This window comes from Clinocottus analis, unplaced genomic scaffold, assembly GCF_023055335.1.
Source record: "Clinocottus analis isolate CAN_PGR_092001 unplaced genomic scaffold, fCliAna1.0.p SCAF_13, whole genome shotgun sequence".
NCBI lineage: Eukaryota > Metazoa > Chordata > Actinopteri > Perciformes > Cottidae > Clinocottus > Clinocottus analis.
The window spans coordinates 2,863,698-2,889,656 of record NW_027175854.1 but is presented as its reverse complement, the minus strand read 5'-3'; the positions used below and the strand labels follow the sequence as shown (position 1 = coordinate 2,889,656).

The following is a 25,959-nucleotide window of genomic DNA, read 5'->3' as shown; positions in this document are numbered from 1 at the left end:
TGGAACTACTGTGTATTTTAATTAAAGTGAAAGTAGAATTTGTGCACAATACATCAACCAGTCGTAAAGGGCAAAAGCACTTCCATAAAGTTACGTGCCAGCTGCTGCACATCCCCACAGTGAAAATCTCATTGGCAAGAGTATCTTTTGTTTTTATCTTTCACAGCAAACTGTTAAGTGAGTAGAGGCTAATAAAACTGCTTAAAAAACTGGTTTTATCTCTTCACGGGCACGAATAACCTGTTTGATGTCCAATCAAAACTAAAAAAGACCTGATTACTATGAAAAATGATCCAATAAGTATTCTGATGTGGGGGAAAAAAAGTGCAAACAAGTAACAAAGACATAAGAAAAATTTATTGCAGTATTTGTTCCACAAGAAGAGCGAGGGGAAGGGAAGGAGGGGGTTTCACTTTTTTCTTGCTCTGTGTTCTATAACATCAAAATCTATATTAAAAACAATAGAACTTCCCCTGCATATAGGTACAGATACTGCACTGCTCTTAACATAAATAAATTATATCAAAGATACTCCATTACACAGCGTGGGTAAACAACAAAATGTTCGAAATAAGAAAAAAAAAGAAATGTAAAAGTTGTTGGAGCTCAGATCAAGTGAATAAATCCATCTGATGCTAGTTTAAACTCCAAAAACACTTTATTAAGAACATCATCAATACACTAACTTCCAACATTCAGTTTATTTTTTTTACAGAATTATGTTCAGATATAAACATGTGTTTAGTTAAACTATTATACAGTGGGAGTAAAAATCAAACAACAAAGTTGCTGCACAACAGCGAAGGAACTCCCACACAATGTTTTCCAAAACATTTCCTTCTTGTGTTTTTCGTGTGTTAAACTTAAACAGGTCTGTAATCAACCAGATCGTTGTTCACAATACTTTCCCTCCATCTGGTCCGTAAATCTAAAGAGGTTTCATTTCCTCTCTGAAACATATCGGATCCACATAGATGTGGGTTGGGAGGGGTTTCTGTCCGAGTTATTTCAGTTGCTTAACTCTTAGTCCCCGTCCTTGGTAGCGTATATTGCCCGTAACGTCTGTGCCACTTTGTTCGATAGCTTGTGTCCACTTGCCAAAGGTATTTTCTTGTAAATGATGTCTGACTCCTTGATGGTATCAACCCAGGGAACCTTTTTGCGACCTTCCCGTTTCTTTACCTCCGCCCAGGGCCCAGAGTAAGATCCAGTCATCCAGTGTATACTGTAGCCAGTTTTGATCCTCTGGATGACCCTGGCAATCTGTGGTCTGTCTTTGTATTTGGGACACCAGATAGCAATGATGTCCATGGCCTTCACTCTCTCATTCAAGTTACCTGTATCCTCTGCGGGCTCCACACCTTTCCTTGGTTTCCGCTGCTGATAGAAGAAGCAGTGTGAAGCGTTACACAAGGGTTAAAATAGCTATGGCTAATCACAAGGTTTTCAAATTCCTACCACAGGGGCTTCTTCCTCCTCACTCTCCTCCTCCTCTGACTCCACTGGGGCACTCTCAACTTTACTGTGGTTCTGGTTTGAAGATTTTGGGACCGTCAGCAGTGAAGTAATGGCTTTGTTTCTGGCATTGGCACTTGCTTCACCCTCCTCGTCCTCTTCGTCACGATCCAAGTGCTCCATCAGTACCTTGAACTAAGTGACAAAAGCAGACATCTTCATATTCCTGAGACTGAAATAATACCGTCATAAACTAGGTCTGTATATGCAATATATAGACATTATATTAATATTATTTTAATTAATATTATTATCTTACATTTTTTCTACGGTAGTAGGGTATTATGGCATCAGTGTTGACTATATCCACATTACTGGTGATCATTTATTAAAAAAAATACATTTCATATTTTGTAAAAGCACCAATGGTTAATCCTATAATATTGTCAAAATATTGATATTGCGCTAATGGGTCAAAAATATCATAATGTGTCATTTTATCCATATCCCCCAGCCCTAACATAACAAAACAAAAAACTGCACTGAATGCTTACATCCAAATATTGTTTCACAATATTCCTCTTGATCTCATCGCTAAGATCCGTGTTGGCGAGGTCCCGCTTCAGGTAATCCAGTGTCTGGCGAGGGTTGAAGTGCACCTTAGATTTCCGGTTCACTGCCTTGTCGTATATTTTGGCAGACTCCGTTGGGGAATATTTCTGGATTTTGCTGTAACGCAAACAAAAGGTTTGATGGAGTTTGTGTCACGTAAACAACGGCATTACTAAGAGTTCATGAAAGATTTGTTGACTGTTGACATTTCTGATGCGGCCTACCTGTCTGAGAGGCCATACAGGTTCTTCAGATGTTGTTTGAGCACCAGCAGCAGCAGAATGCCCTGTGAAGCACTAGCAAAGTCCAGCAGAGAGTTGTGGTTCTCAGGCAGGCGGTCTATGACTGCTTCCTCATCCTCCATTTCTGCTTCAGAATCAGACAGCACGGGTTTCTTTTGACTTTGAACCACTTCATCGTCCTCATCGCTGCTGCTGGACGTGCTACTGCTCTGCTCATCGTCCTCTTCGTCGTCATCATCGATGTCGTCATCTTCATCATTATCATCAGAGCTGTGTTTTCTTCTCTGAGGCTTCTTCTTCTTCTTTTTCTTCTTCTTCTTTTTTGTCTTCATCTTCTTTGTCGTCATCTTCTTCTTTTCCTTCAGGATGGGTCCTTTCTGTAAAGACTGCAAAGAGAACAAAAGCGCTCAAACGCAGACCAAACATGCAGCACATATTACACAAGCTCATCTCATAATAAACAAAACAACTAAGAGCAGGATATACAACATTAAACACAGCTTCTCACCTCCTTGAAAGACTGGAGCAGGTTGCTGCCAGAGACAGACAGAGTGATATCAACATGGTGCATGATAAAAAGAGGCTCCTCCTGGGTCTGGTAGGGGAAGCAGGCCAAGTTGTCTGCGATGAACAACAGCCTGTTCACCTCGGTTTTCTGCAGGGGACGAAGTGGAAAACATCACGGCTTAAATGAATTGTCCATGAACAGTAGTGAAGCGTGATTTATGGGTGGTGGGAGACATTCAAGCCTATAGACCGACACAAAGAGAAACAGAAAGGTAAACTTACGGAGCTGTCATCAAACAAGTTGAGCAGGGAAATGAGGAAAGCCCGTCTATGTTGTCGGTTCCCTCGGACCAGAGTGTAGAGATGAGCGCAGAGAGAAGCGTCTGCGTCATCGGGGCGAAAACCTCGAATTAATCCGCCTTTGGATCCATGTATTGCCTGTTGCACCTGATAAGACATCTTCAACCCTGCTACCGCCTTCATCTGTGGATTTGCACAGGGACACAACTTATCATGGATGTAGACAAAAAAAAAAATGAAATCCTTTTTTTTTTAAAAACACATTCTTTTTGTGAAGCCTGTATGGTATTTTCATCATAGGACATGTCAAGGATCAAACGTTGAACAGTACATTAGAAGATGTGTAAAGTGTATAAGTTGAGAGTATATATTTTTTATTTATAACAAATAAAAATGAAAACTACTGCCTGCAGATACTGATAAAGCAAATCATCTTTTATGCATTTTTTCGCTTCAAAAACCAGTAAGTGACTCACATGGATGAAGCCTAAATACTTCTTGTCGATGTCCACCAATTGCTGATCGGCTTTGTTCTTCATGGTTGGCTCAGGGTCTGTTCCCATGGCAATCAAGTAGGGCACACACTAAAAAAAAAGTTCAAAATTTGATCTGTGAACAGCTGATGGTGATACACTGAAGACAGCAGATTTTATTTTTTCACACAGATCTTGCTTAAAAGAGGTACTGTATGTCTCAGTCGTGGTGAGTATGCTGGAGTGAGACCGTGAACATACCTGAACAGGGTGGATGAGGCCCTGGCTGAGAGTCAGTATGATGACACTCAGGGCAAAGTGCCGAACAGTGGACTGTGAGTGGAAGAAGGCCTCCAGCACCTGCTTTAGGTAAATCTGCATTATGGAGCTGCTCATGCCTGATGAGATGTCCCCCATTTCTTTCAGATCCTCTTGCTTGGATTGGTTCTTCCCTAAATAAAGACAACCCCAGCTTGATCAGTCTTAAGATGTTCAACATGATTGACATGTTGAACATACAGTGATAATCTTATGCACCCGAGCAACACAACAATTGAGATGGATTTCTTAAACTCACATCCGCGATCGGCCTCCTGCATTCGAGAGTCCTCCTCCTGCAGGTATGTCTGCAGGTTTTTTAGCACTTGGATCTTCAGAGTGACCAAAGTGCTTTCATCCGACAGGGTGTTGTTATACAGAACCTTCACATCCTGCACAAACATGAGCTCTGGGTGCATGATGAACTGGAAGCCTTGAGACAATGGAAATTAGGGGAATCCAATTAATTTAGAGGAAACCAAATTCAAAGACTTTAGCAAATAAAAACAAGAAAATGCAGTATAAATAAATACTTATGTTAGTTTGAGATGATGTGCAATATACCTAGACCCGTGATGGCCTTGATCTGGACCTCTTCATCTTCATGAGTGGTGAAGTACAACAGAAGCTCCAGCACTTTATCCTTGATGACAATCTAAGAGACACAGAAGGAGTCGCTCATCAAACCAGGTTACATGATAGTCCCGCACACATAGACCAAGCCGAGTGCTGCTGTTTACCTTGCTAGTACCCTTGAACTCCTCCTGGTCAAAATCAAAGTGTCGACACAGAGCCCCCACAGTGAACAGCGAGCGCAGGAGAGTCGGTTTGTTAGCAGCCAGAGAGGAGCTGTTTGGGTCCTCTTGGTGCTGTGTCTTCAGTTTTGCCAGAGCTCCTATAGAATGAAACAAGTGGGCAATGAAAGCTCACTTTTGTTCTTGTCGTTCATACAGTGAACTAAAAAAGGAATCTTGACTATAGAATAATGTTATGTGTGTGTTCAATGATTTTCGCTGTTGGCGTGTGAAATGGGAGAATGAGCATAAATATCGTAACCTTTAATGTGATGTGCATGAACAGGTTAACAATTACCAGCCATTGTCAGTACATGTTTTAAATGTTGGTGGAATTCAGATTATTTTCCAGCCATTTCCATTTTTAAGGTATATACAACATATATATAAGAACATTTTAAGTTCCTCTTCCAATGAATGTATGTACATTACATAAGACTTACCATAGTAGCGATTGAAACAAGCCCAGACAAACTTGTAGTTGTGTGTGACCTTGTTGACGACAGCACCAAGACAGCTGACACAGTGCTGCACAACCTGAGAACGGACAACAAGGTAACATACGATTCAAATCAAATCTGTACGCACAAAGCAGTAGTTTCACATCCACATTTTGTTGAGAGCCATCTGTGAGAGCTGTGAGCCGTAAATGACACTGACCGTCATGCCGTATTTGATGATGAGCTTCATCAGGTCTTCTTCTAAGGTCGTGAGGAAATTCTCACTCGGGTGCTCTATCAGAGGCACCCCCAGCTCCAAGATCTTTGCCACGTTACATATCACCATGAAGTCATTCTGAGTCTGAAAATGTCAACATGGAGGCAGTTGTACAATCTTAGCTGGAAAACAACTTTTGGAATGACTAATTGTTTCATTAATTATTTCCCTTCTCTCCTGATTGTGTGTGTTTTGCTGTCATCTGTTTGTAACTGTAACACACTTGCTAGATCCTATTTATTTGTTCCAACAAAACACCTGAGCTTAATTGTTCAATGCACAGTAATTGTATTTGCATGAGTGATGGGATTTATTTTCAAATAAAATGTGTCCCAGTAAGCTCTGATAAATCAAACTCAGGCATCAGACTCAACTAATTATTTCTTGTACTTTCACACAAGTAAGAAATATTAGACTAATAGTGATCAAAATCACATGGTACTTACGTTGCACTTGGTGGTCAAGTAGGGCTGCATAGTCATGGCATGTTTGACAATTAACTGCGCTCTGATCTTGCTGAACAGGTAAAGAGTGGTGAAGCATGCTACCAGACAACCTGAGTTGACCCCTTTGTCCTCACAGTCTGAAACGCAGACAGAAAAAACAGTGAGATTTGGTCACAGCATAGTAATGTTTTCCACAATAAGACTGCAATACCAATGTTGTATCAAACATGCTATTCCATATATTTGTATTACCTGCAATAGACTCCTCGTATTTCAGTATGTGTTCCACGAGATTGTCCACCAACTGAATACAGGCCTTCCTGGCAGGTTTGTACGAAGCTTGCTCTTCTGACTTCAGTAGCTAAAATGGATGTCATACAGAAATTAGATAAGAGGACCAGATGAAATATGCACAAACTAGACATCATAAAGACACGTAAGCTGATGTTATCAAACAAGTTAAACAACTCACATTTTGGAGAAGCTGCTCAAACCAATCATAGCCTGAATCTTTACACGCTGACACCTGGGATGAAATCCAAAAATGACATGAGTCAGAGTATGACAATGTCAAACATCAAAATGTTTCTGAATTGAATGATGATGCCAAATCCTTTGTCACAAGCTGAGGTAGCACGTACCACATCTGTGATGTTCAGGATCTTCCGGGTTATGGCATTTGTGTCATGACCGGGTGTGGGAGTGAACCAGATTTTTTGGAATGTCTCGTTCACCAGTTTCTGCATGGCAAAAAATATTCGTATAATAAACCTGCATTTCTTTAAAATATAAATGGAGACTAAGTTTAAGTAGCATACACATGAAAGTAAACACAAACCTTGATCCCCTCTTCATCGTTGACCCTTCGGATCATCTTGACACACATCTCGGTGATCTTATGGAAGTCCGGCATCTCCAGGCAAATGTCCCTCAAGATCTTAATGACTCTCTTCCTTACACTTATACCGGTGTCCTGTGGGAAGACAACATGGGTACAAAGATCGCTTAGTATAGACGAGAAGAAAAACATTTCTCAATTGCTTTAAACGGCTAAATGGTTGCAATTGGTCTTTTGGCGGCAGTGTGGGAAAAGAGGATTGAAATTTAAATTTTTTGGTCAGTTTGCTCAAGTCAAGAGAAGAAGTTCACATTGAGTTTGTCTTATGGTAGATGTTGCAGATTCCACAAACTTCTAAGTGATGTGACCAAATCAATTTAAACTACACAACCTGAGACTGTATTTTCACATCTGTGTATGATACAGAGGCTCACGGGGAGGTGTTGAAAAAACTGTAACAGGGAAAGCTTAAGAAATTACCAATATCCTTTCAATGAGCATGTCGTAGTACTGCTCAATGAGTTGCGGTCGACTTAGCACGAAGCGGCCGAGGAGCTCCACGGCTGCCTCCCGCACACTGGTGGAGTTGTCCATGAGGCGACAGTGAACACCACGCTGCATATCCAACTGCAAAGTCAAGCACAGAGAAACATTACTGAGTGTTATGGCCGTCATAATTGCCTGGCAATACCACAACACTACCACAACACTCTCTAACAGGATCAACCCAGTGGTCTAAGCGATGTGCTGCAACCCATGCAGAAAGACTTACCCGTGCAAGAATACTTGGATCCACAGCTACTACTTCAGACAGACACTTCATGGCTTTGGTTCTGACTGCTATGGCACTCTCACCTAGCACTCTCAGAATCTATTTGAAGGAGACCGTAAGAGAAAAGAGTTAGTCAGAGTTAACACAATATAAGCCCTCCTTAAGGTTTATTAGAAATTATCCTCCTACCTGTGATAAGTAAATATCAAAGCTCTGGGAAAACGGCCTCATGGAGGCCAGATGTCTGACAATCAGGCATGAGTCCTCATAGTCTACTGTGTCAGAGTTTACACTGAAAAAAAAATAAAGAGGACAGTTGAATATCAGGCTTGGTGAAAAGTCAAACGGTGTAACAAAAGTGCAGTAGTATTTACCTCAAAGAATTCAAATCTGATGATGGAATCTTCATGACCTTGCGGAGGAATTTCTTTCGCGTCTCAGCCTTCTGTATAATCTCCTCAGTTGAGTCAACATCAAGAGAATCATGTCGACCTTTGAAGTCCTCGTCGTCATTTTGAGACTTCACCGCTTTCTCTGCCTCAGTTATAGTGTCCCTGAACCACTGAGCAATATAAAACTTCCTGGCAAACTGAAACAAATGCATACACATGTAATGGAAAAAAGCACTATTTTATAGCAAACTAAATAATATAATACCACTTTGACTTGTAGGAACCCTTTTAGAATTATTATTATGATTACTATCATAATAGTAGTATCATCATTATTAATGTTACAGTGTTTATTATGATGATTATAAACATTATTATTGTGACTACTGAATGTAAATACTTAGCATCCAGTCCTTCAGGTATCATAAATGTTGATTTCTGTAAATACACAGATGAGTATATGAAAATAAAATGCTCACCACCAGAGACGGATCTGTCTCAATGTTCTCCTTTAGGTAGTCCAGCAAGACCTTCTGGAGTTTCGGGATCTCATCACTGCCTTGAGACTGTAAGGAGATGAATAAGTCAGGAGAATCTCAACGCATTTCTCTTTGCGTGTAATAATTATTGGATGCCTGGTGTACCTCGGGAAGAATTTCTCTCGTTCTCTACATGTATTTACTAATTGATCACAAGTAAAGTAATAAGCAGGGGGTCGTCCAGTCAACACGCAGGTTGACAGTCCAAAAAAAAACACCCCGAACAGCCGGAAGTTCGGCTCTTTAATACACGGTTTAATAGACAAGAAGACTATATACAGAATATAAGGATTTAAATGATCAGTTTTACCGCTGTTAGTTTATATCTGTTAAAATAATCCCGTAAGTATCAAGTCTACCTCTTTGAGGATGCGGTCGATAGCCTTTTGGTCCATGTTGCTATTGACAGCATCTTTACGCAGGCTAGAAGCGACAGTGCCGAGGTAGTCCAGCGATGCCACCCTGAGCGCCATTTCTGTATGCTTGTTACTGAACTGGTGCACCTGGAGCCCAAGAGGTGGAGAAAAAAATGTCAATACAAACTGCACACTCCACTGAACAGATGTTTGGTGATGACACATCAGAAGTGAGTGATGCTACTCACCAACAGCCGGCCCAGTAAACTGAGCAGCAGTTCAGCTGCAGGCCACTCCGGCCTGTTCACTGACGACAGCAGGTCATGAACAAAGTTCTCAAACAGAGGCCTGTAGTCATCCTCTCCCTGCTTACTGCCACACCTGAAACACAAAGAATACAATCTATTATTAGAATATGTGTATGTATTGCAAGTATTACAACCTGTTCCACACTAGAGGAAGGTTTACTTCATAGAGACACTCAGTGCTAAAGTGTCCCTTAACAGACTACAGCCTACTTACTTCTTGAGAAACACAGATAGGAAGTTCTGAGCTGTCCTCATGGCAGTTTCATAGGAGTTTGTGATGAAGACATCTTTATCAACCTAGGAAAAAAAGGTACCCAATATGTAAAACTATTTCTGTATAAAAATGTATTTTAGGATAAATATGATTTAAATAGCAGTAAAAATATCTGTAGTTACCTTCTTAGGTTCAACTTCTGCATCCCTCTCTGAGGGAAGGCGAACCACACACTGGATGAGCTGAAGAACCAGTGCTGTGACCATCTGGATATACAAGGGCTCTTTTTCCGAATCATTGTTTAGCCTGGGGGAGTATGACGCATAAGTATCGTTAAGTTTACTCAACAGCGCAAAAAACTTCAATTTATGATATTTAATTGAGCAAGATGTAAATACCTAAAGTTCCTGAGGCTGCGTTTACTAGTCGGCAGTCTAGCTAAGGAGGTGAAGATCTCTTCAAGAATGAGCTGCCTGTGCTTCTCGTAACGAGAGAAGACCTGAGGAGTAAAATGTAAAGCACTTAATCAAAACATAATAACAGAGACAACAGGAGCACGTCATTAAAAAACATCGGAAGCAATAGCCAAATTGACTGCGAAAATAAAATAAAATTGCATGTTTGCATGCAAACTTACTGCTGTCACAAGTGTGATGGCACATAACTGCAGTTCACTGACATTCTCCACAAAAAAAGGTGTGATGCCCAGGGTGGACACCTGAAAGTTGAGCACAAAATCAGTCAGGTATGTTAGGACTCAGGAGGCTCAACGGGGTCATGACCTTGAATGACGACACAGTCTCACCTGGAGAATAGTGGTGTCAGTTAGCAGCTGGATCTCCAGAAGCTCTGACATATTGCTGACAATATCACACACTTTGTCGTAGAGCATGACTACCACCTTCTGTTTATGCGTAGAAATCTTTGCTCGCTTGGACTTTGAAGTATGCATGCCACCTTAGATGAGGAAGATGAAGGGAAAAATGTAAATAAATAAACCACTTGCAATATACAAATACCAATTGTCAACAGTGGAGCTACGACATTTAGAGCTATTTTTTAAACAAGTACTAAGATTATTTGGACCCGCATGGATTGGCTTTATCAGCCTTCTAATATGCAAACGCAAAAAAACAAACAGCTTCTTGATATCAAGATTCCTGCAATTCTTTTGTAGAAAAGAAGAAAACTGTGCTGACCTTTTCTGTAGACTGGGTCATACTGCGGGTACAGAGAATTTTGGAGATGGAACTTTGTGTACTGCAACACCCTCTCGATCACATCTTCTATATAAACTGCCTTGGGCATGTGTGGAGACGTCATGATGTGCAGTGCAGTCAGACAGGCATCAGCAGACTTAGCAACCCGCTCCATGATAAGGTCACGCCACAACCGCTCCTCATCCATGGAATCATTTTCCTTCAGATTTTAAAATCAGGTCAGTTTCAGTTTGTTCACAACACAGTTATGATATATTATATAAGTACAACCAAAACACATAATGGAGATATGTAAAATAACGCAACCTGATAAGCTATTGTTTGAGAATAGGGGCCTTGCCAATAACCAGAAAATACGGTTACTATAATTTGGTTGGAAAAAAAGTGCAAGTTTTATAGAGTAACTTGCTGACAGGTTCTAACAGGAAATCCAGTCTGAAAAATCTCATTACTTCTAAAGCTAAAACATAATATCCAGCTGGTAACTTACATGATTCATGAGCGTGGAAAGTTTGACGCTGTCCTGAATGTTCTTTTCCAGGATATTCAAAAGTTTCACCAGCTTCTTAGTCGAACACTATGGATGGAAATAATGATTGGTTAAATTACGAGCAAAGCTGTTGTGAATTTATGGTTTATGATGGTGAATTAAAGATGAACTGTGAACCTCAGTGTAACCACGTGACACCCTCCTCTTACCTTGTTAAAGACGCACATAGCTTTCATCTTAGCAGAATCATTGCCTAGCTCACTCAACTGGTGCTTTCCAAGCAAAAGCTCCTCAGGTATCTCATCCTCATCTGTTTGAGGGCACAAAGTTACAACGTTGACGTCGTTCCAACAAATCGGCATGAACATTGCAAACTGTGCAGCTGCTGATGTTTACCTGTGGCAGTGAGGTCCACGTCATCGAGGCTTTCAATAATGCTGTCCATGTTAGCCGTGAATCTCTTAAATGTGGATGAGTCCATCTTTTCTGTGATGCAAATGTAAAGGCACTGTTCATTAAAAATATGTCATTTTAAAACGCATTATTATTATATGATAATAATTCAAAGTGGTGAAACACTACCCTCTGGTGTCAGCTTGGATTCATACGCTTTCTTGTTTTTTTGTTTCTCCTTTTTCTTCAATTTTCTGGCAACTGAACAAAACGTCATTGGACAAGTCATTAGTCATGTTCTCGACAGCGGCAACTCACTCTCAAGCACTTCATGTTGAATAGAGAAAGACCTTGGTGAAGTAATACAACTATCCAGGGAATAGGCCAGAGGAATCTGATTTCAAATGGCAATTATCTAGGTGAAAGCTGTCAGAAAAAGGACTCACAACTTGAAAGATCAGACACTGTTAGCTTTGTTTGTTTTGTTTATTGGCGAAGGTTATATAACTTAGAGAAAGTCCTTTGGCCTCCTCAGAGACATATCACAAAATAAAAGCCCTCTCTCTCTTTCACATCGATACCAGTTATTTACATTTTTTTGTATTTTGCCTAAGCCCACTGACAAGCCTATGCAAAAAAAGACTCACCATCACGCAAGCTTGGGGGTGGAGAGTCTTCGTCTGAACCGTTTGGACTCTTGTGACAGCTGCTGGAGCCCCGGCGAGCAGAACCTCCGCTTCGGTGCTGTCCAGAACTCCTCCTCTCTTCGTGCTTCCACGACTTGTCGTAGTCTTTCTTGGACTTTTTCTTTGGGGCTGAAACAATTACAGAGAAAGGATGAATCGGAAAATATCAAGTTCTTCAAGCACGAAATAATGCTATGATAAATAAATAAAATGTATTAATTACAAATATAAAATATTTTGCACATTAAAACAAGATTCCGTCAAAAGTAGAGGCAGCATAGTGCTTTTGACAGAATACTCTGATGTGTATGTACAAAGATGTTAATTTTTTAGATTAAATACTGACACTCGTTGTCAGAGTAAATTTCGTCCTCCTCCTCCTCGTCCTCCTCGTCTTCATCTTCATCCAACTCAGCGTACTTGGATTTCTTACTGATCACACTGTGCTTTCGCTTGTTCTCTGTAAGCATAAGAGGTGAGTTTGTCTTTAGCAAAGAATAATCTATATTTTAAAAGAAGATAAAATCAGTAACTAATAATGATTCCTAAAAACAGTGGTTTACGGTAAATAAACAATCCCAAAACTGAGCACAAACACATTACAAATATCCATTCCCGACAGTTTTGCAAGCATAATTAATAAGCAAAGCAAATCTTACCTCTCCCTGATTTGTCAAAGGACCTGGGTTTGGAGCCGTGTACGTTCCTGCTTTCCTTAATGATCCGTTTTACCTCGTCAATATTGAGTTTGTTGAGCACAACAACTGGCTTAGCTCCTTGGTTTAAGTTCTTTATCAATGACAATCTCTCCAGCCTGACCAGGGGTTCACTCCAGCCCTCAATCAGTTTGCTTGGAAGTTGGAGATCTTTCGCGTCCCGTTTTAATTTAGGAATCACAAAGTTCTTCAGACTTCCTGACTTGCCACCGAGCAGGTACGAGGGGAACTCACTATGTTTTGCCTCTGAAGACTGCTGTTTGCTTCCAGCTTCCCCACTTTTCCTGTCTTTCTTATTTTGTGCGTTTTGAAGGCTGGAAGTCTCGGTCTTCTGTCGACCATTAAGGTCAGTGGATTTTCCACCATCGTCTTGCTTCACTCTGGGGCTGTCAGGTTTAGTAGGCCGGTCAGGAGAGTGCTTGTTGCAGTTTTCCCTTGACGTCTTGTGCTTCCTATCTCGGTCTCTATCTCTGTCCTTATCCCGAGCCCTGTTTTTATCTCTGTCTTTATCCCCATCTTTATCTCTGTCCTTATCCCTATCTCTAACCTTTTCTCTGATCTTATCCCTATCTTTATCTCCAACTTTGTCTCTTTCTCTATCAATATCTCTATCTTTGTCCTTCATCTTATCCCTATCATCTCTATCTGCAACTTTGTCTTTATCTCTGTCCTTATCTCTATCTTTGTCCTTCACCCTATCTCTATCTTTCTCTTTTGCTTTTTCCTTTTCCCTATCATCTCTATCTTTATCTTTCGCTTTGTCCTTATCATCTCTATCTTTCGCTTTGTCCTTATCCTTTTCATCTCTATCTACACCTTTGTCCCTATCTCTGTCCCTGGCTTTGCCGTCTCCATGTTTGGAATTGCGCTCCCCCTTGATCATGGTTTTTGGAGTCTCAGGGTTGCTGACATGGGATCGGTGAATGTTGTGGTTCTTTTCCTCTTTGTGGCGCAAGTCTGAATGCTTGTCATGTTTCTGCCGCGGTGTGTCTGGCCGCCTGTCGTCCGAGTGTCTCTTGCCACTGACAGTTTTGCTGTCATGCTTGTGTTTGGATTCGCGTTGACTTTCTGGCTTCTGTTTGGGCGCTTCTGGTTGCCCGTCTGAGCAAGACTTCTTGGGGTTGTCAGCATGCTGTCTGATGATCGCAGGTCTGCTTTCAGCAACTTTATCTACCCTTTCATCAGTCTTTGTCTTTAGGTGCCGTAGGTGGTCCTCGCAGAACGTCTGTGCTTCCAAGACCACGACGGGTTGTCCTTTCATTCTGCCAGCTTGCTGCAGATCAATACTGACCATCAAAGCAGGCCGGCTGGCACCGTTACTTGCAGCATTCGTCTTCCTGGGTTTCAACTTGCTATCAGTGTTGCCACCTTGTAAAGTAGGCCCGTCGCTTGACTCAGCTCCAGATTCCTGAGGATACGTGTCTTGTCTCCGTTTCTTCAGTGGCTTATCTGCGATAAAGACAAATTTAGCTTCGGTCTTCTTGAAATACAAACAAATCTAGGTCATGTTAAATTAAAAAAGGCACAGGGCAATGGCAAACATACAATACCTTTATCCTGGACTTCTTTAGACCATCTTTCTTTCTCACTGGCCGTCTCGCGTTCTATTCTCTCGATCTCTGCCAGCGTGTCTATTTCAGCATCATCAAACACAACCCCACTGACGGCTCCAGACTCCTTGCTGTTTGGATGAACAGGAACCTGCTTACAGTTTGCCGGCTCCTTAGCACCGAACTTGTGTGACATGTCCTGGGCAGTCCTTGACAACGGATTATTATAATTATTTGTCAAATCAGTTTCATGTTCTGAATCAACACGTGGCCTAAGGGGAAGCTCTTCAGATTGATCCATTTCTAAAAGCTTAACTCGGGACAGTTTAATAGTCAGCCTGGTGGACTCTTTTGGTGGAGAATTAACAATGCCATATGAGGCATTTTTGTCTGTCAGGTCATTTTCTTCTTTACTCCTTTCTTTCTGCTTTTTTTTGCGGTCAGCAGAGGTTAGGAGCAAGTCGGGTGCTGCAACTGGTGGCATATCAGGTGGAGGGGACTGCATGATAAGGGGAGGCCTGGACCCTGCTTAAACAAAAATACATTTCTTTAGTCTTTGCAAAGAATGAACTGAACAATGGTGCATTCATTTGGATTCCACAAAATTAAGAAGAATGGGCTTGTTGCTAAGGTAGCATACTTTTTGCAGTCTCTCCACTCCCAGCAGGAGAACACACAGACTCTGGCGATTTAACTGGAAACGTGGCAGCCCTCATGGAGGGGTCATTCTCCTGTTGGAACACGAGGCATTTATCATCCCTTTAAAGAGTCAGCATCTGCTGAGGTCCAGTTCAGGATATCTTGATTCGCTGCATTACCTCATTTCCCAGTCTGTGAGCCATGTTGATGTAGTCTTCACCTGAGCCTAGTCTCGCATTATGATTAGATGAAGTAGTGGATAGCGGACCAGAGACCTTGTTGTCATGGATATTTCGAACTAAAACAGAGAGCGAAATAAAATATCCAGTTAAATTATTTGTGGTGTGCAATGCCTCACGTCTCTGTGAGAGACAGATACCTTCTTTTCCACCTGAACAGACAACTGTAATTTTACCATGTAACAGTAAGAAAGTGTCACCTTATCAACTGACTCCTTGTCACATAAGTGTGTATAAAGGGTCAAGGATTAGATAACCAAATGTGTCCAGCTGAATGTATCTGAAAAACCATGCAGGTGGGGAACTTTTTAAATGATTCATTGTTGTCCTCAAAAGATTAGTGGAAGGAATTTTAAGGTTGGCAAAGTTTAAGCTTAATGTTCTGTGAGTGCTCAATGTGTGGTTACCGCCTCAGAGCCACACCTTGAATATGTACTAAATGGTATGTCGTCTCTTTAGAAGGAATGTTTCACCAACAAACCAAATAATATTCTTAATCTTAAATGGAGTACAAGCAACAATCTCTCCACAGTACTTTTCTTGTTGAACATTGTCCACTTTGACTTGTTTTCAACTCGTATAAATGCACACAAAATGACTTTTGGTTATTCACGTATTCAAGTATTCAATACTTTGCTATTGACTGGTCCTTGTAGAGGTGTTTTTTTTTTACTTAAATATGGACTCACCTTGCTGTGTCTGTTGGTGTTGAGAGTAACTGGGTGGATTGTACTGCATGTAGTCTGCAGGACTCTGAGGGGTATAGGGACTGGGTATAGGGCTGTTCTGCTGGGGCAAGAACCGAGCACCTGATCCAGACTGTGGTGATGCAAAGCATCTGTAAAAAGGAGGTAGAAGCAGTTTTAGCCGATATACAATACTTCTGTGTCTTAATCATTTGGCTGTAAACTTGCACGGCCTTACCCAGAGGGACTTTGGGGGACAGTGGTTTGCTGATAGTTTGATCCTGGACTCCCATGCACCTGATTCTGAGATATCTTATACTGTTGCATCATAGGCTGCTGCATTACACCTAAGAGGTAAGGATAGAACAATCTGTAATTAAGATCATACAAACAAGCTGAACATACACAACTGACACTTAACTAAGTTTCTTCCTCAAACGGAGACTGGACATCATAGCGTATGATCTGACAATTCTATGGCTGTGCTCCATAGACTCTCATGCAACCGTTTAGACTCTTCATTTTCATTTTATGTTGTATGTTAGCACACCATTAACTTGAGTTAGCACTTCTACAATCTGCTACACAAGCGTCTGGAGGTATAGTGGAAGTATGCACATGCACATTATTATTTTTAAATACAGGTGGAACTAATTACAGTAATGATTACTGATTTCAAGTAATTACTGCAACGCACTATAAGTAGAATAGTAATGTTATTAGTTACTTCTGTGTTTGGCTCTTCCCCCAGTTTGGAAACAACCAGTAGGGAATGTGAGCCCAGGAATTGCTCAGGGGAATAAATAGTTCAAGTGAAAACCAAGACTACAGCTAGGGAAAGCGCAAGCACTCATCCCGATCACCCCAAACCGTGTATTGAGTTGGCATACTTTTGTCCCTGAAGATTTTGGGGTCCCTGGACAGCAAGGTTTGTAGAAGCATTGGCATGTCACCCTCGGGTTCGTCATTCCCCAAGTTGTCCTTCAACTCTCTGGAAAGCAAACAAATGTACAGTCCACAGTTACATTGCAGGCAACAGTTTCCCACCGGGCCTAAATGCAGTTTTGACTATTGAATTCTGATTCCTTCTGGTCTCAATTACCATTTTCAGTGCCGTTTTGACTAACCCTAATGATTGTGACAACTTAGAAAATGCGCTGACCTTTCTGGTACAGCAGTGACTGTAATGTGATCACTACAATTGAAACATCAATGCCTGACTTCACTGTGTGGTGGCTGAAACTACCAGCCGCACCATCAACCAGGCATATCGCAGGTTATGTTTTTCAGTTCTTCAGTTTAATTAACATCAGGATACACTTTCTTTTGGTTCACATTATTTTTCTAGATTAAGTGCACACAGTCAGGTAAAAATGTAGTTCAAATGAAGGTGAACATAAAGTGTGCTATGGTCAACCATCCGCCTGGCGAAAGACTGAGCTGCCGCATCACACCTGTCTTGTTTATGGGCCTGGATAATTGGACTCTGCCATTCTACTACAGCCAGATGGGTGTTCTCAGGAGCTCCAACTATGGACTGGACAACATATAAAATATAATCCAGCAGTTAAGTGATGAGTGGGCAGTGTCTATTGGTGGTCAGAAGATCACCCACTATGTTGCTTTAAAACGTAGTGGGTGCTGCTCAAGAGCAGTTTTGCTTAGTTATTCCAATTTGTAAATGTTGCTTGATTTTGCAACCCATCTTACATTTTTGTTTATACTTTGGGTAAATAAAGTCTCTATTCTTTCCACCTTTACCTGCTATCCCAGCTTTATGCGTACTCTGGTCCTTGCCACGCTGTTAGAGTACAACAATGAAATAGCACATTTGCAATGCATTTCCACTAACACTGTTGACAACAAAGTCGGCTTAACAAGGATTTCTTCCCCAATTCAAAACACATTTTCGAGTTCACACATCTTTGCAGATCTACTGTAGTAGCTTCTGCCAAGCGTTTCTCTCGTGAATTTTTATTCTTTAAAAGATGTTGTGGAAGACCAGTGAGTGGCACTTACATGTGTTCAGTGGAGACTTGGTTAAGGCTATGTGCCAGTTGAGTCACCAGATTTTCATCCCGACACACCAGCAGGCTGCTGACCTCTTCAGAGATCCTTCCATTGTAGAGCAGGCTCTTAGCAGTGGTGGCAGGAAGAGGAGAAGGCAATGGCAGCTGGTTCAACACTAAAAAGATGATGGACATACAAGTTAGGCTGGGTGGAAAATTAAAAGAAGGAAAGGTACATTTTTGGGAAAACATTTAATAGATGTATTTTTGGTGTTTATAACATTTCTTGTTCAAGTTAACATTTCTGAAAGCCTCAGAATACATACAAAACTCAAGATAAGTTAACATAGTATACATTTGAACTACTGTATTCCTCAAATAGAATAATATTAGATATTTGATATGATTTATTGCAATAAGTCATATCTTTACACATAAGCTGAAAAGTGAGAAGAATCACAATTACCAGTATTTAGCGTCTCGTGTATCGTCACAGTATACTAGAAGCACTAGAACACTACACATAGTATACCATTTCAGTGGTCGAGTATTCATTGAACTTGCCACTTCTTGGTTTTAATTTTAGTGTTTAGGCTGCGTGAACGGCATTAGAGAGAGATGGTGTTGCACTTACAGTCTGTCAGGCTAGCAATTCCAGCAAGAGTAGTGATGGGAACATGAGGCATATCACCATTCATGCTGAAGATGAGGTCAAAAGGTCGTGTCAATGCACAGGCTGCTCAATATCAGCAATCTCTTCCTGTTCCTCACATCTCCAAAATGCTGCAGAGACAAAAATAGTGGCAATAGACACTTTTAGAGAATGTTCACCGTCAACAAAGTATGGATGTTGTTACATACAGCATTGTTCATGTTCAGATTATGAGTACTAAGAAAAGGTTTTCCATGTAACTACATTGTGCTTTTTCTGGGATGGGGATATAAAAACAGTGTCAGCTCATGAGTGTGCATTATTACACTGCCAACCTGACTGCACATAAACAGCTTACGCCGGCGTTAAGTCGAAGTCTGTTCCCTCATCAAATAGTGTTCCCCTTTTGTTAAAAACATAGTGCCACCCTCGGTGGTTAGACTTAGGGATCAGGGTTGGTTTAGGTAGATGTAGATGTAAACACACATCAACGAGGAAACTGTATTCTCACAACACTGGCCTTATAGCAAGCCTGGGCATGCCCTTACAAGTTATTGATTTGTATCAGTTTCTGGTACCCAAACCATCTTGTTCTGTGGTCCCTTTTCCTTTGACGTTATACATACTCAGCTTCAACGCATTTCTTAAGGGGGATATTTCAACCTGCAATTACTGCAGAAACGTGAGGTTTCAATCAACAATATTAGCTCTGATACAAATGAAGTGTGTCATGCATGCGAATAAGCTCGAGTATTGACGAACACAGCTGGCTTTCTTTTCTTTTTTTGTTGATAGAATTAATGATAAAAGTTACACCATTTATGTCTGTCTGTCTGTCTGTCTGTCTGTCTCTCTATGTATGTATGTATCTCTAACCTTAAAGCCAGCAGAGTTATTTTAATCACCATCGTTGTAGCTGAAACCCACAAGCAAAATGCAATTCAGAAAACCTTGTAGTTAAAGCTCAAATTATTTCTTTTGTTACAATGTCAGCTAAGGTTTCCGGGGCTGTCCAATACCAGGGGCATTAGCGTTAGCTTAACTTAACACCAGATGTGACTTTAGTATTATTCGTGTATTACTACCTGGCCGTTTCAGATACCTGCTAAGACGAGTAGCAGCATATCGACGTCTGTAAAAGTGACTAAAATCAACTCAGGGATCGCCGGCTAGCAACAACTGGCGAGGTAGTTAGCTAACGTATGCTAACTGGCAAGGTAACGTTACTGTAAGTTGCCGAACGTTAAGCTAGCATCACCGGGAGTGCATCAGCCCGAGTTAGCCGACTTTATGTGGCTCTTTTTCATTGTACGGGTCGTGTGTGGGTTTAGTTCTTCGCCACACACTTCCTCTGGCCTTCATCCACGCATCCCTAGCTCACAAAGTGGACCTCGGACTTGCCTTAGGAAGCGTAACCCCGACCCGACGCCAGGGAGGCAGGGGTACAAAGCAAAGACCCCATCACAAATCAGAAATATCGCCTTGGCCGATCCTGTTAACGGCTCCCAGCGGGTCCGACAAACCGGAAACACCCAGGAAGCTGAACAATTCGTCTGAATAGACGTTGTTATTGTTGAATCTGGCTTATTTACCTTTGGATGTGATGAGAAAGAGAAGTGGTTCTGGTGAAGGAGGAGGGGGGAGGAGCAGGAGTAGGATGGCAGCTGGAGAAGAGTCTCTGGCTCCCTCTCCGTCCCACTGTTCAAACAGCTCCTCCGAGTACTGGCTTACACAACGGCGGTGATCCCCGTCGGGAGGACTGGGGGGCTTTCTTCTGTCTCACGGCGAGCATGCCTGCTGGGATGGGGAGAGCATCCCCTCCGACCGGCCTTATCAGGCGACTATTTAGCAGACGCTGGAGGGTATGTTTAATCTGTGCCGGTTAATCTTTGCTAGTGAAAACAATCGAGGAACAGAGAAAAAGGGGGATCCACATTGTCTATCCCCCTACCCCTCTATCTATCTCTGTCTCTCTCTTTCAAAATGACGACCGGAAGAACCGGTAAAGGGAATGGGAATAACTCCCTCAACCGGTGAGGAGCCGTGGGCTAATTAACGTGTATGTCCATCGATAACTGCCAGTGTTATAACAATAGTATTATAATTTTTCTCAAAGATACAATTTATGGGAAATATTGAACGATATAGTTAAGGTCTAATACTAGTCTTAGAATAATTGGTATGTGATGTTTACATCTGGGGATAATTTCCTTTTTTTTTAATTTGTCTGTCTATTCAACTGAGAAATTACATGTTCTTGTCATCCCAACAAACACACGAACAATCAATGCATCGGTTGACTGCTTCCCATTAATAAACATACCCACCGTTACCCAAAGCTGCAAAAGTATCCTCCTCTCAAATCATGAGTGGCAAACTTTTTTTATTGCGGGCCATGTACAGACGAATTTAAAAAGTCACTGGCCAAACACTATGAAAATGTTATTTCAACCACATACAACCGCAAGGAAATCAGTGTTTCTCGACCAGTAAACCCCATATTATCATATTATATATTATATAGTATGCAGTTTATTTATTTGTTCGTTTTCTATTCCATTTGCTTTTTTGGTTATTTGTTTGGTTTTGTTGTATTCATTGCCTTTATGTTTGTTTGTTTTTTACCAGTATTTTTAAGTTATGTACGACTATTCTCATTTCGGGTGACTTTATCTACGGAGAGTACTTTGAAAATGTTGTTTTTAAAGGTACTATATAAATAAAGTTATTATTATTCATTTTCAATCAAATGAACAATGTAACACAGCAAATAGTTTCAGATTAGTCATTTATTGGTGTGACCACATATTATAATTATTTTTATATCTGCTGCTCGAAAATATAATTTAAATGAATTTAATAGCCTTAGACTCTTATGCTCTTACCTAAGTGTCCTCTTAAAATAGTATGACATTGTGTGTAAATATGTAGATGAGTTAAGTTAAAACAAGCCACATTTTAATTTGTGATAATAGTCAAAGTGTAAAATACTATGATTAAAATCTAGAAAATACAAATCTGTAACTCTAATTTTAGGATGTAACAAACGGAACAGGCAGAAATAATTAACTATTGGTTTCTGTGGCAAGAGGTTAGGGCAGAGAGGATTTCACAAAAGAATTGTGGACATCTAGTGTTAAAATTAGGTTTTGCAATGTTCATGCAGTGCCGTTTATTAGTATTACCCTCAAGTCAAATCTTAGTTTATCCTTTTTTTCACTCCATGTGGAGGTGTAGAAACCTGTAGGCTGATAGACAACACTAAATATCACTAATGTATAGTATCTAACAGCCCAACATGTAGGTTACTGGGATGAAGCACACAGTACAATAATGACTCAATTTCACAAACAGGTTTTGGTCTCCCTCTTGTGGAGAAAAAGGAAATATTTATCGAAACTGGAAACGGTTCATAGCCATACATATTTGCATATACAAGGAATTGAACTTGGTGATTGGTGCATATTTTACTTTATTTTGCAGACTAAATCAAAGTTTTCCTATACTTCATGCTCGGTTGCATCCTTGTTCAGCATATCGTTTTAATACATTTAAATTTTGATCGTCTGAGGAAAATGTAATGCAACCATTCTTTACATTACATTTCATTTAGTTGACGCTTTTATCTAAAGCAACATACAATAAGTTATTGTGTTGCACAGCTTGAATGTTGAAAACAAACTAAAGTCACAATAAACATTTTATATTTTTACATCATTGAGAATGAGCTGCTTTCAACAAAAATGACTGACATTTATTCTATATAAAGACTATTATCAAAGATAACGGTGTGATTTATTTAAACAAGAAAAACACATAAAGTTTGACATGAGTCAGAGGATAGACATTATTTTTCAGGAGCAAAGGCAGAATGAGACTCTGAATCCACCTGAAACTAAAAAGGATGCCTTCAGGACATGCTTAATGCAGCAAGTCTACTGAAGAAACAACACTCTTCCTTTTGTCCTTTCAAATGGGGTAGCAGACTTTATTCTTTGTGTCAGTCACAGTTGAAAAAATACTAATTTTTACTCCATAACAACTTGAAACTTAGAAGATTGTATGAGGAGCAACAAGAATACCGTTAGCCATATCTCTCCTGAAAGATAATGTATTTGTCTCAAAGTGAAATATCTCAAAGATAATAAGTTTAGTCTTCTTCACTAAGAGTACATGTAGGCTACATCTAATTACTTTAGCAAGATAAGATTATCTATTGTGTGTCACTCTTGTTTGGAAAGTCTGTTGCTTTTTTTCATCAATTATTGATCCAGTAGGTCCACTTGATAAGGAGCTGACCTCACAGTACTTAGTTGTATTATATTTGATCAAGCCACCTGTTGCATACTATGACATAGAATTTTAAGCATTTAGGATGACTTTATTTTTTTCCTATAATTATTATTACGGTTAAACAAAGCCGATAGATTTACTTTGGCTCATGTTTGTGAATAACAATACCACACACATGCAGTATATTCACATGAAAAGCCAGCAGCTGACGCCTGTAGTTTCACGAGTGAATAATAATTTTGTGTTTAAGACCGCAGGGTTTCACAGTAATTACTCTGCTTCAATGGATTAAGCCATGAGCCTCTAACCCGTGACGGTCATGAGGGTGCTGTGCCCCTTTCTGCTCTCCGACATACTGAGGAAAGATATTTGAGAGGTGAAGTAACACAGAGCTACAAGGGCCGACCAGAGGAGCTACTCTCTGCAATCTAATTATCCAAATTGGTAAGCTGATGGTCTATTTTTTTCTTCATTTTAGCAGAAATATGGTCCTGGCCTAATGTGGAACATGTTGTATTGTGCAAATAATTACTTTTAAGAAGTTTTACTGTCAACCGAAGTCCAAATATCAGACAGGACACAATATTATGTTACATACTAAAGTAGACTGTGTGGCACCAAGTAATACTGTAACTGTATTGCTTCGATGTTAGGCTACATATTGTATGCCACCCAAGTTAAGTATAGTTAAATATACAAATCTAGGTATTCACAAAATATTATTATTATTAAGACTTAGCACTGCAAAGAGAGAGCAGTCAACACAAGAGGAGAGATGTGATGAGAATGCAACAGCACACGCGAGTATCGGGCAGTGATCCATGATGTATAATCCAATATATTTTTATGAGCAGAACGAATTAAACTCTATCTGAAGGTCCAAACGCAAAACATTCCTATCCAGACAGCAGATACCATTGTGTCACAAACAAATCCATTGATGAAATTGTGACCCACAAAGGACAGAGGTTTTTTTTTATGATTGAAAGACGTTGCAGTCTGGGCGAGGGTATGAACTGTTGAAGCTGAAAAAAAACAATAATAACGAATAATAAATATATACATACATATGATATATTTTCATAATATTCTCTATTTCTTTATCAAATCAATATAACAGTATACAGCATGGTCTGGACTATTTATATATGCATCCTAGTGTGGTAATAATGGCATATTTAAAATGCATATTGTTCAATACAGTAGGCTGCTGACACCTGTCTAGTTTACATTATCATCGGCCATTTTTTATTTGATTAAAGGGAAAAGTATTTGATGAACTGAGAGAAAAACATGCTGTCCACTATATTACTATTGTACAATGAACTTGGTCAGTTGCTAAAGTAATTTTCTGTTGACTTTCAGCTTGATGCCGTGTAATCGAACAGACGGGATGCCTCGTGGAGATTTCAACATTTACTTTGCTAGCAGCAGAGGAGGATATGTCAGAGCTGAGGAGTACGTGGATCAATTTTATTTTGAAATCAGGGCTCAAGGTGTTGAATACTATAAAACTGATATGCAATTTATTTTTAATTATAATGTAAAATATGTGAATTCTCAACCACAGGGCAGTGGGCATAATTCTGCTGGTGGTGATCCTGGCAGCTCTTTTCATCCTGAGCTGCTGGTACTTCAAGAAGAGGAGTGGCTACAAACTAATCAGGGTGAGACCATCATACTTTTTAAAATGACGTATTAGCCTTCACATTGCACTTAAAGTGATATTTATCTTTGTTATTGTAAAATCAGGTATTGACTGAATTTGCTAAATTCCATACAAGCTATAACGTGATTGCCTCTTCATTTTATATGGATGCATTGATGTTAATCAATGCATGTGATGTAGCATATTCCTGTGACAATAAAAACGCCTTTTAAGTATCTATGTTCCAATGATACCTCCATTTATCACCCTATCTTCATTTATTGCCGTTTTCCCACAATTTCTCACACATCCGTGTGTCCCCAGCAGAGCCCGAGATCGGGCTCACCGAGTCACACAGAAGGCCAGTACTCAGAGGCGGGACCTTCTGCAGATAACAAGATGGCTCTAGCTGACTTCGGCAGCTTCCGCCCTACGGTGAGGAACAGAAAGTTACCCCGTGAATCGTTTTACTGGACTTCTATTCGATCTCCTTGTGCTCCTTGATTTTTGTCAAGAAAAAGATTTATAACAATAACCCACAGCCAGAAGTACTGATCACTCTATTTAACTTGTCACCTCGAAAAAACAACTAGGAGATGGTCTTAAACTCTGTATAATCTGCGACAGAGAGTTTTAAAGTACAACAGCAAAGCACATGTGAAGCAAAGGAAGATTATTGTGTCACCAGACTAGGGGGAAGGTATTAATAATGTTTCATTCCCAAGGGAGGTATGTGTGTATGTGCTGGAACAGAGGGAGGAAGATCAGATCAGCACCTTCACATGTGAGAGGAAAGTGCAAAGCACCATGTCCTTGAACAATGCCATTCCTTTTATACTGCAGTAGTTAGCAGAGCCCTAAAAGGACATTTTAATCACGCTGGATGTGCTGTTGAGTCTATCAATACAAAGAACAAGATTGTTTAAACCCAGAGTTCCCAAAGTTTCCAGATGTGACACTGAATTGCATGTGTGTAACTATTTTTGTAACAATATCAGCGTCTATTTTAATATTCAGTACGTTATAAAACATAACAGAGATTCAGTGAAAATATATCACCCTGTCAGTGTGGAAATAAAATTAAATGTTCTGCTGATTTTCATTTGGATGCATTTGTTGCCCTCTACTCCAGGTTCCTAATGCTCCTCCTGCGTATGAAAAGCTTTCCTCCGGCTCACTGCCTCCTCCCTATTCCCCCTAAAGGACTTCTGGAGAAGATGGACAGATGTCTAAAAAAAAGAAAGAAAGCAAAATACTGGAGAACAAACTGTTAACTTCATCTGTTGTCTGATGATAATGTGATGGATCCTTATACTCCGTAGTTAAATATACCAATAGATGAAACTGTTCTTTCCCTCACTTTGTAAAATTATTCACATGAACAAAACACACTGTATATAGTACAAGTTGTTTCTTTTAACAATAAAAATGATTTCAAAAGTCTGTGTATAAGGA

General features: G+C 40.2%; 2 protein-coding genes across 10 annotated transcripts; one reads left to right on the top strand and one right to left on the bottom strand.

Moving 5' to 3' along the window:
- Positions 1 to 639: 639 nt before the first annotated feature.
- LOC137783506 (nipped-B-like protein B) lies at positions 640 to 20,531 on the bottom strand. 5 transcript variants are annotated; one of them, XM_068573501.1, is made up of 47 exons: positions 20,156 to 20,531; positions 18,546 to 18,694; positions 17,922 to 18,087; positions 16,793 to 16,893; positions 16,141 to 16,249; positions 15,906 to 16,054; positions 15,157 to 15,275; positions 14,979 to 15,069; positions 14,339 to 14,866; positions 12,732 to 14,237; positions 12,419 to 12,532; positions 12,034 to 12,201; positions 11,576 to 11,647; positions 11,390 to 11,479; positions 11,203 to 11,303; positions 10,994 to 11,080; positions 10,483 to 10,702; positions 10,089 to 10,240; positions 9,921 to 10,001; positions 9,682 to 9,782; positions 9,466 to 9,589; positions 9,284 to 9,366; positions 9,010 to 9,142; positions 8,765 to 8,908; positions 8,346 to 8,432; positions 7,849 to 8,063; positions 7,664 to 7,766; positions 7,475 to 7,573; positions 7,183 to 7,329; positions 6,703 to 6,837; positions 6,506 to 6,604; positions 6,337 to 6,390; positions 6,117 to 6,225; positions 5,865 to 6,001; positions 5,362 to 5,502; positions 5,145 to 5,238; positions 4,648 to 4,802; positions 4,472 to 4,562; positions 4,167 to 4,340; positions 3,851 to 4,041; positions 3,593 to 3,700; positions 3,099 to 3,299; positions 2,818 to 2,964; positions 2,292 to 2,695; positions 2,010 to 2,184; positions 1,459 to 1,650; positions 640 to 1,380 (listed from the first exon to the last, which is right to left on the bottom strand). In XM_068573501.1, exons 2-47 carry the CDS (start codon positions 18,607 to 18,609, stop codon positions 1,024 to 1,026), a joined length of 8,118 nt encoding a protein of 2,705 aa, XP_068429602.1. In that variant the 5' UTR covers positions 18,610 to 18,694; positions 20,156 to 20,531; the 3' UTR covers positions 640 to 1,023. The 5 variants fall into 5 exon arrangements, with proteins under 5 accessions (XP_068429602.1, XP_068429606.1, XP_068429605.1 ...); XM_068573505.1 differs by having other exon boundaries at positions 640 to 1,377; XM_068573504.1 differs by having other exon boundaries at positions 14,339 to 14,863.
- On the top strand, positions 19,891 to 25,944 carry mlana (melan-A). 5 transcript variants are annotated; one of them, XM_068573511.1, is made up of 6 exons: positions 19,891 to 20,425; positions 23,107 to 23,300; positions 24,222 to 24,314; positions 24,427 to 24,523; positions 24,832 to 24,939; positions 25,637 to 25,944. In XM_068573511.1, exons 3-6 carry the CDS (start codon positions 24,226 to 24,228, stop codon positions 25,703 to 25,705), a joined length of 363 nt encoding a protein of 120 aa, XP_068429612.1. In that variant the 5' UTR covers positions 19,891 to 20,425; positions 23,107 to 23,300; positions 24,222 to 24,225; the 3' UTR covers positions 25,706 to 25,944. The 5 variants fall into 5 exon arrangements, with proteins under 5 accessions (XP_068429612.1, XP_068429608.1, XP_068429611.1 ...); XM_068573507.1 differs by having other exon boundaries at positions 24,829 to 24,939; XM_068573509.1 differs by having other exon boundaries at positions 20,358 to 20,425; positions 23,114 to 23,300; positions 24,829 to 24,939.
- The last annotated feature ends 15 nt before the right edge of the window (positions 25,945 to 25,959 follow it).

Bases quoted from the DNA above. Each gene is read 5' to 3' on its own strand.
- LOC137783506 (XM_068573501.1), bottom strand. From the start codon at position 18,609: ATGAATGGTGATATGCCTCATGTTCCCATCACTACTCTTGCTGGAATT. The intron at 9,590-9,681 runs GTATTTACATCT...ATACTCCCCCAG, and splicing joins CGCAGCCTCAGGAACTTTAG to GCTAAACAATGATTCGGAAA. The intron at 1,381-1,458 runs GTAGGAATTTGA...TTCTTCTATCAG, and splicing joins AGGAGGAAGAAGCCCCTGTG to CAGCGGAAACCAAGGAAAGG.
- mlana (XM_068573510.1), top strand. From the start codon at position 24,226: ATGCCGTGTAATCGAACAGACGGGATGCCTCGTGGAGATTTCAACATT. The intron at 24,315-24,426 runs GTACGTGGATCA...TCTCAACCACAG, and splicing joins GGATATGTCAGAGCTGAGGA to GGCAGTGGGCATAATTCTGC. The intron at 24,940-25,636 runs GTGAGGAACAGA...CCTCTACTCCAG, and splicing joins TCGGCAGCTTCCGCCCTACG to GTTCCTAATGCTCCTCCTGC.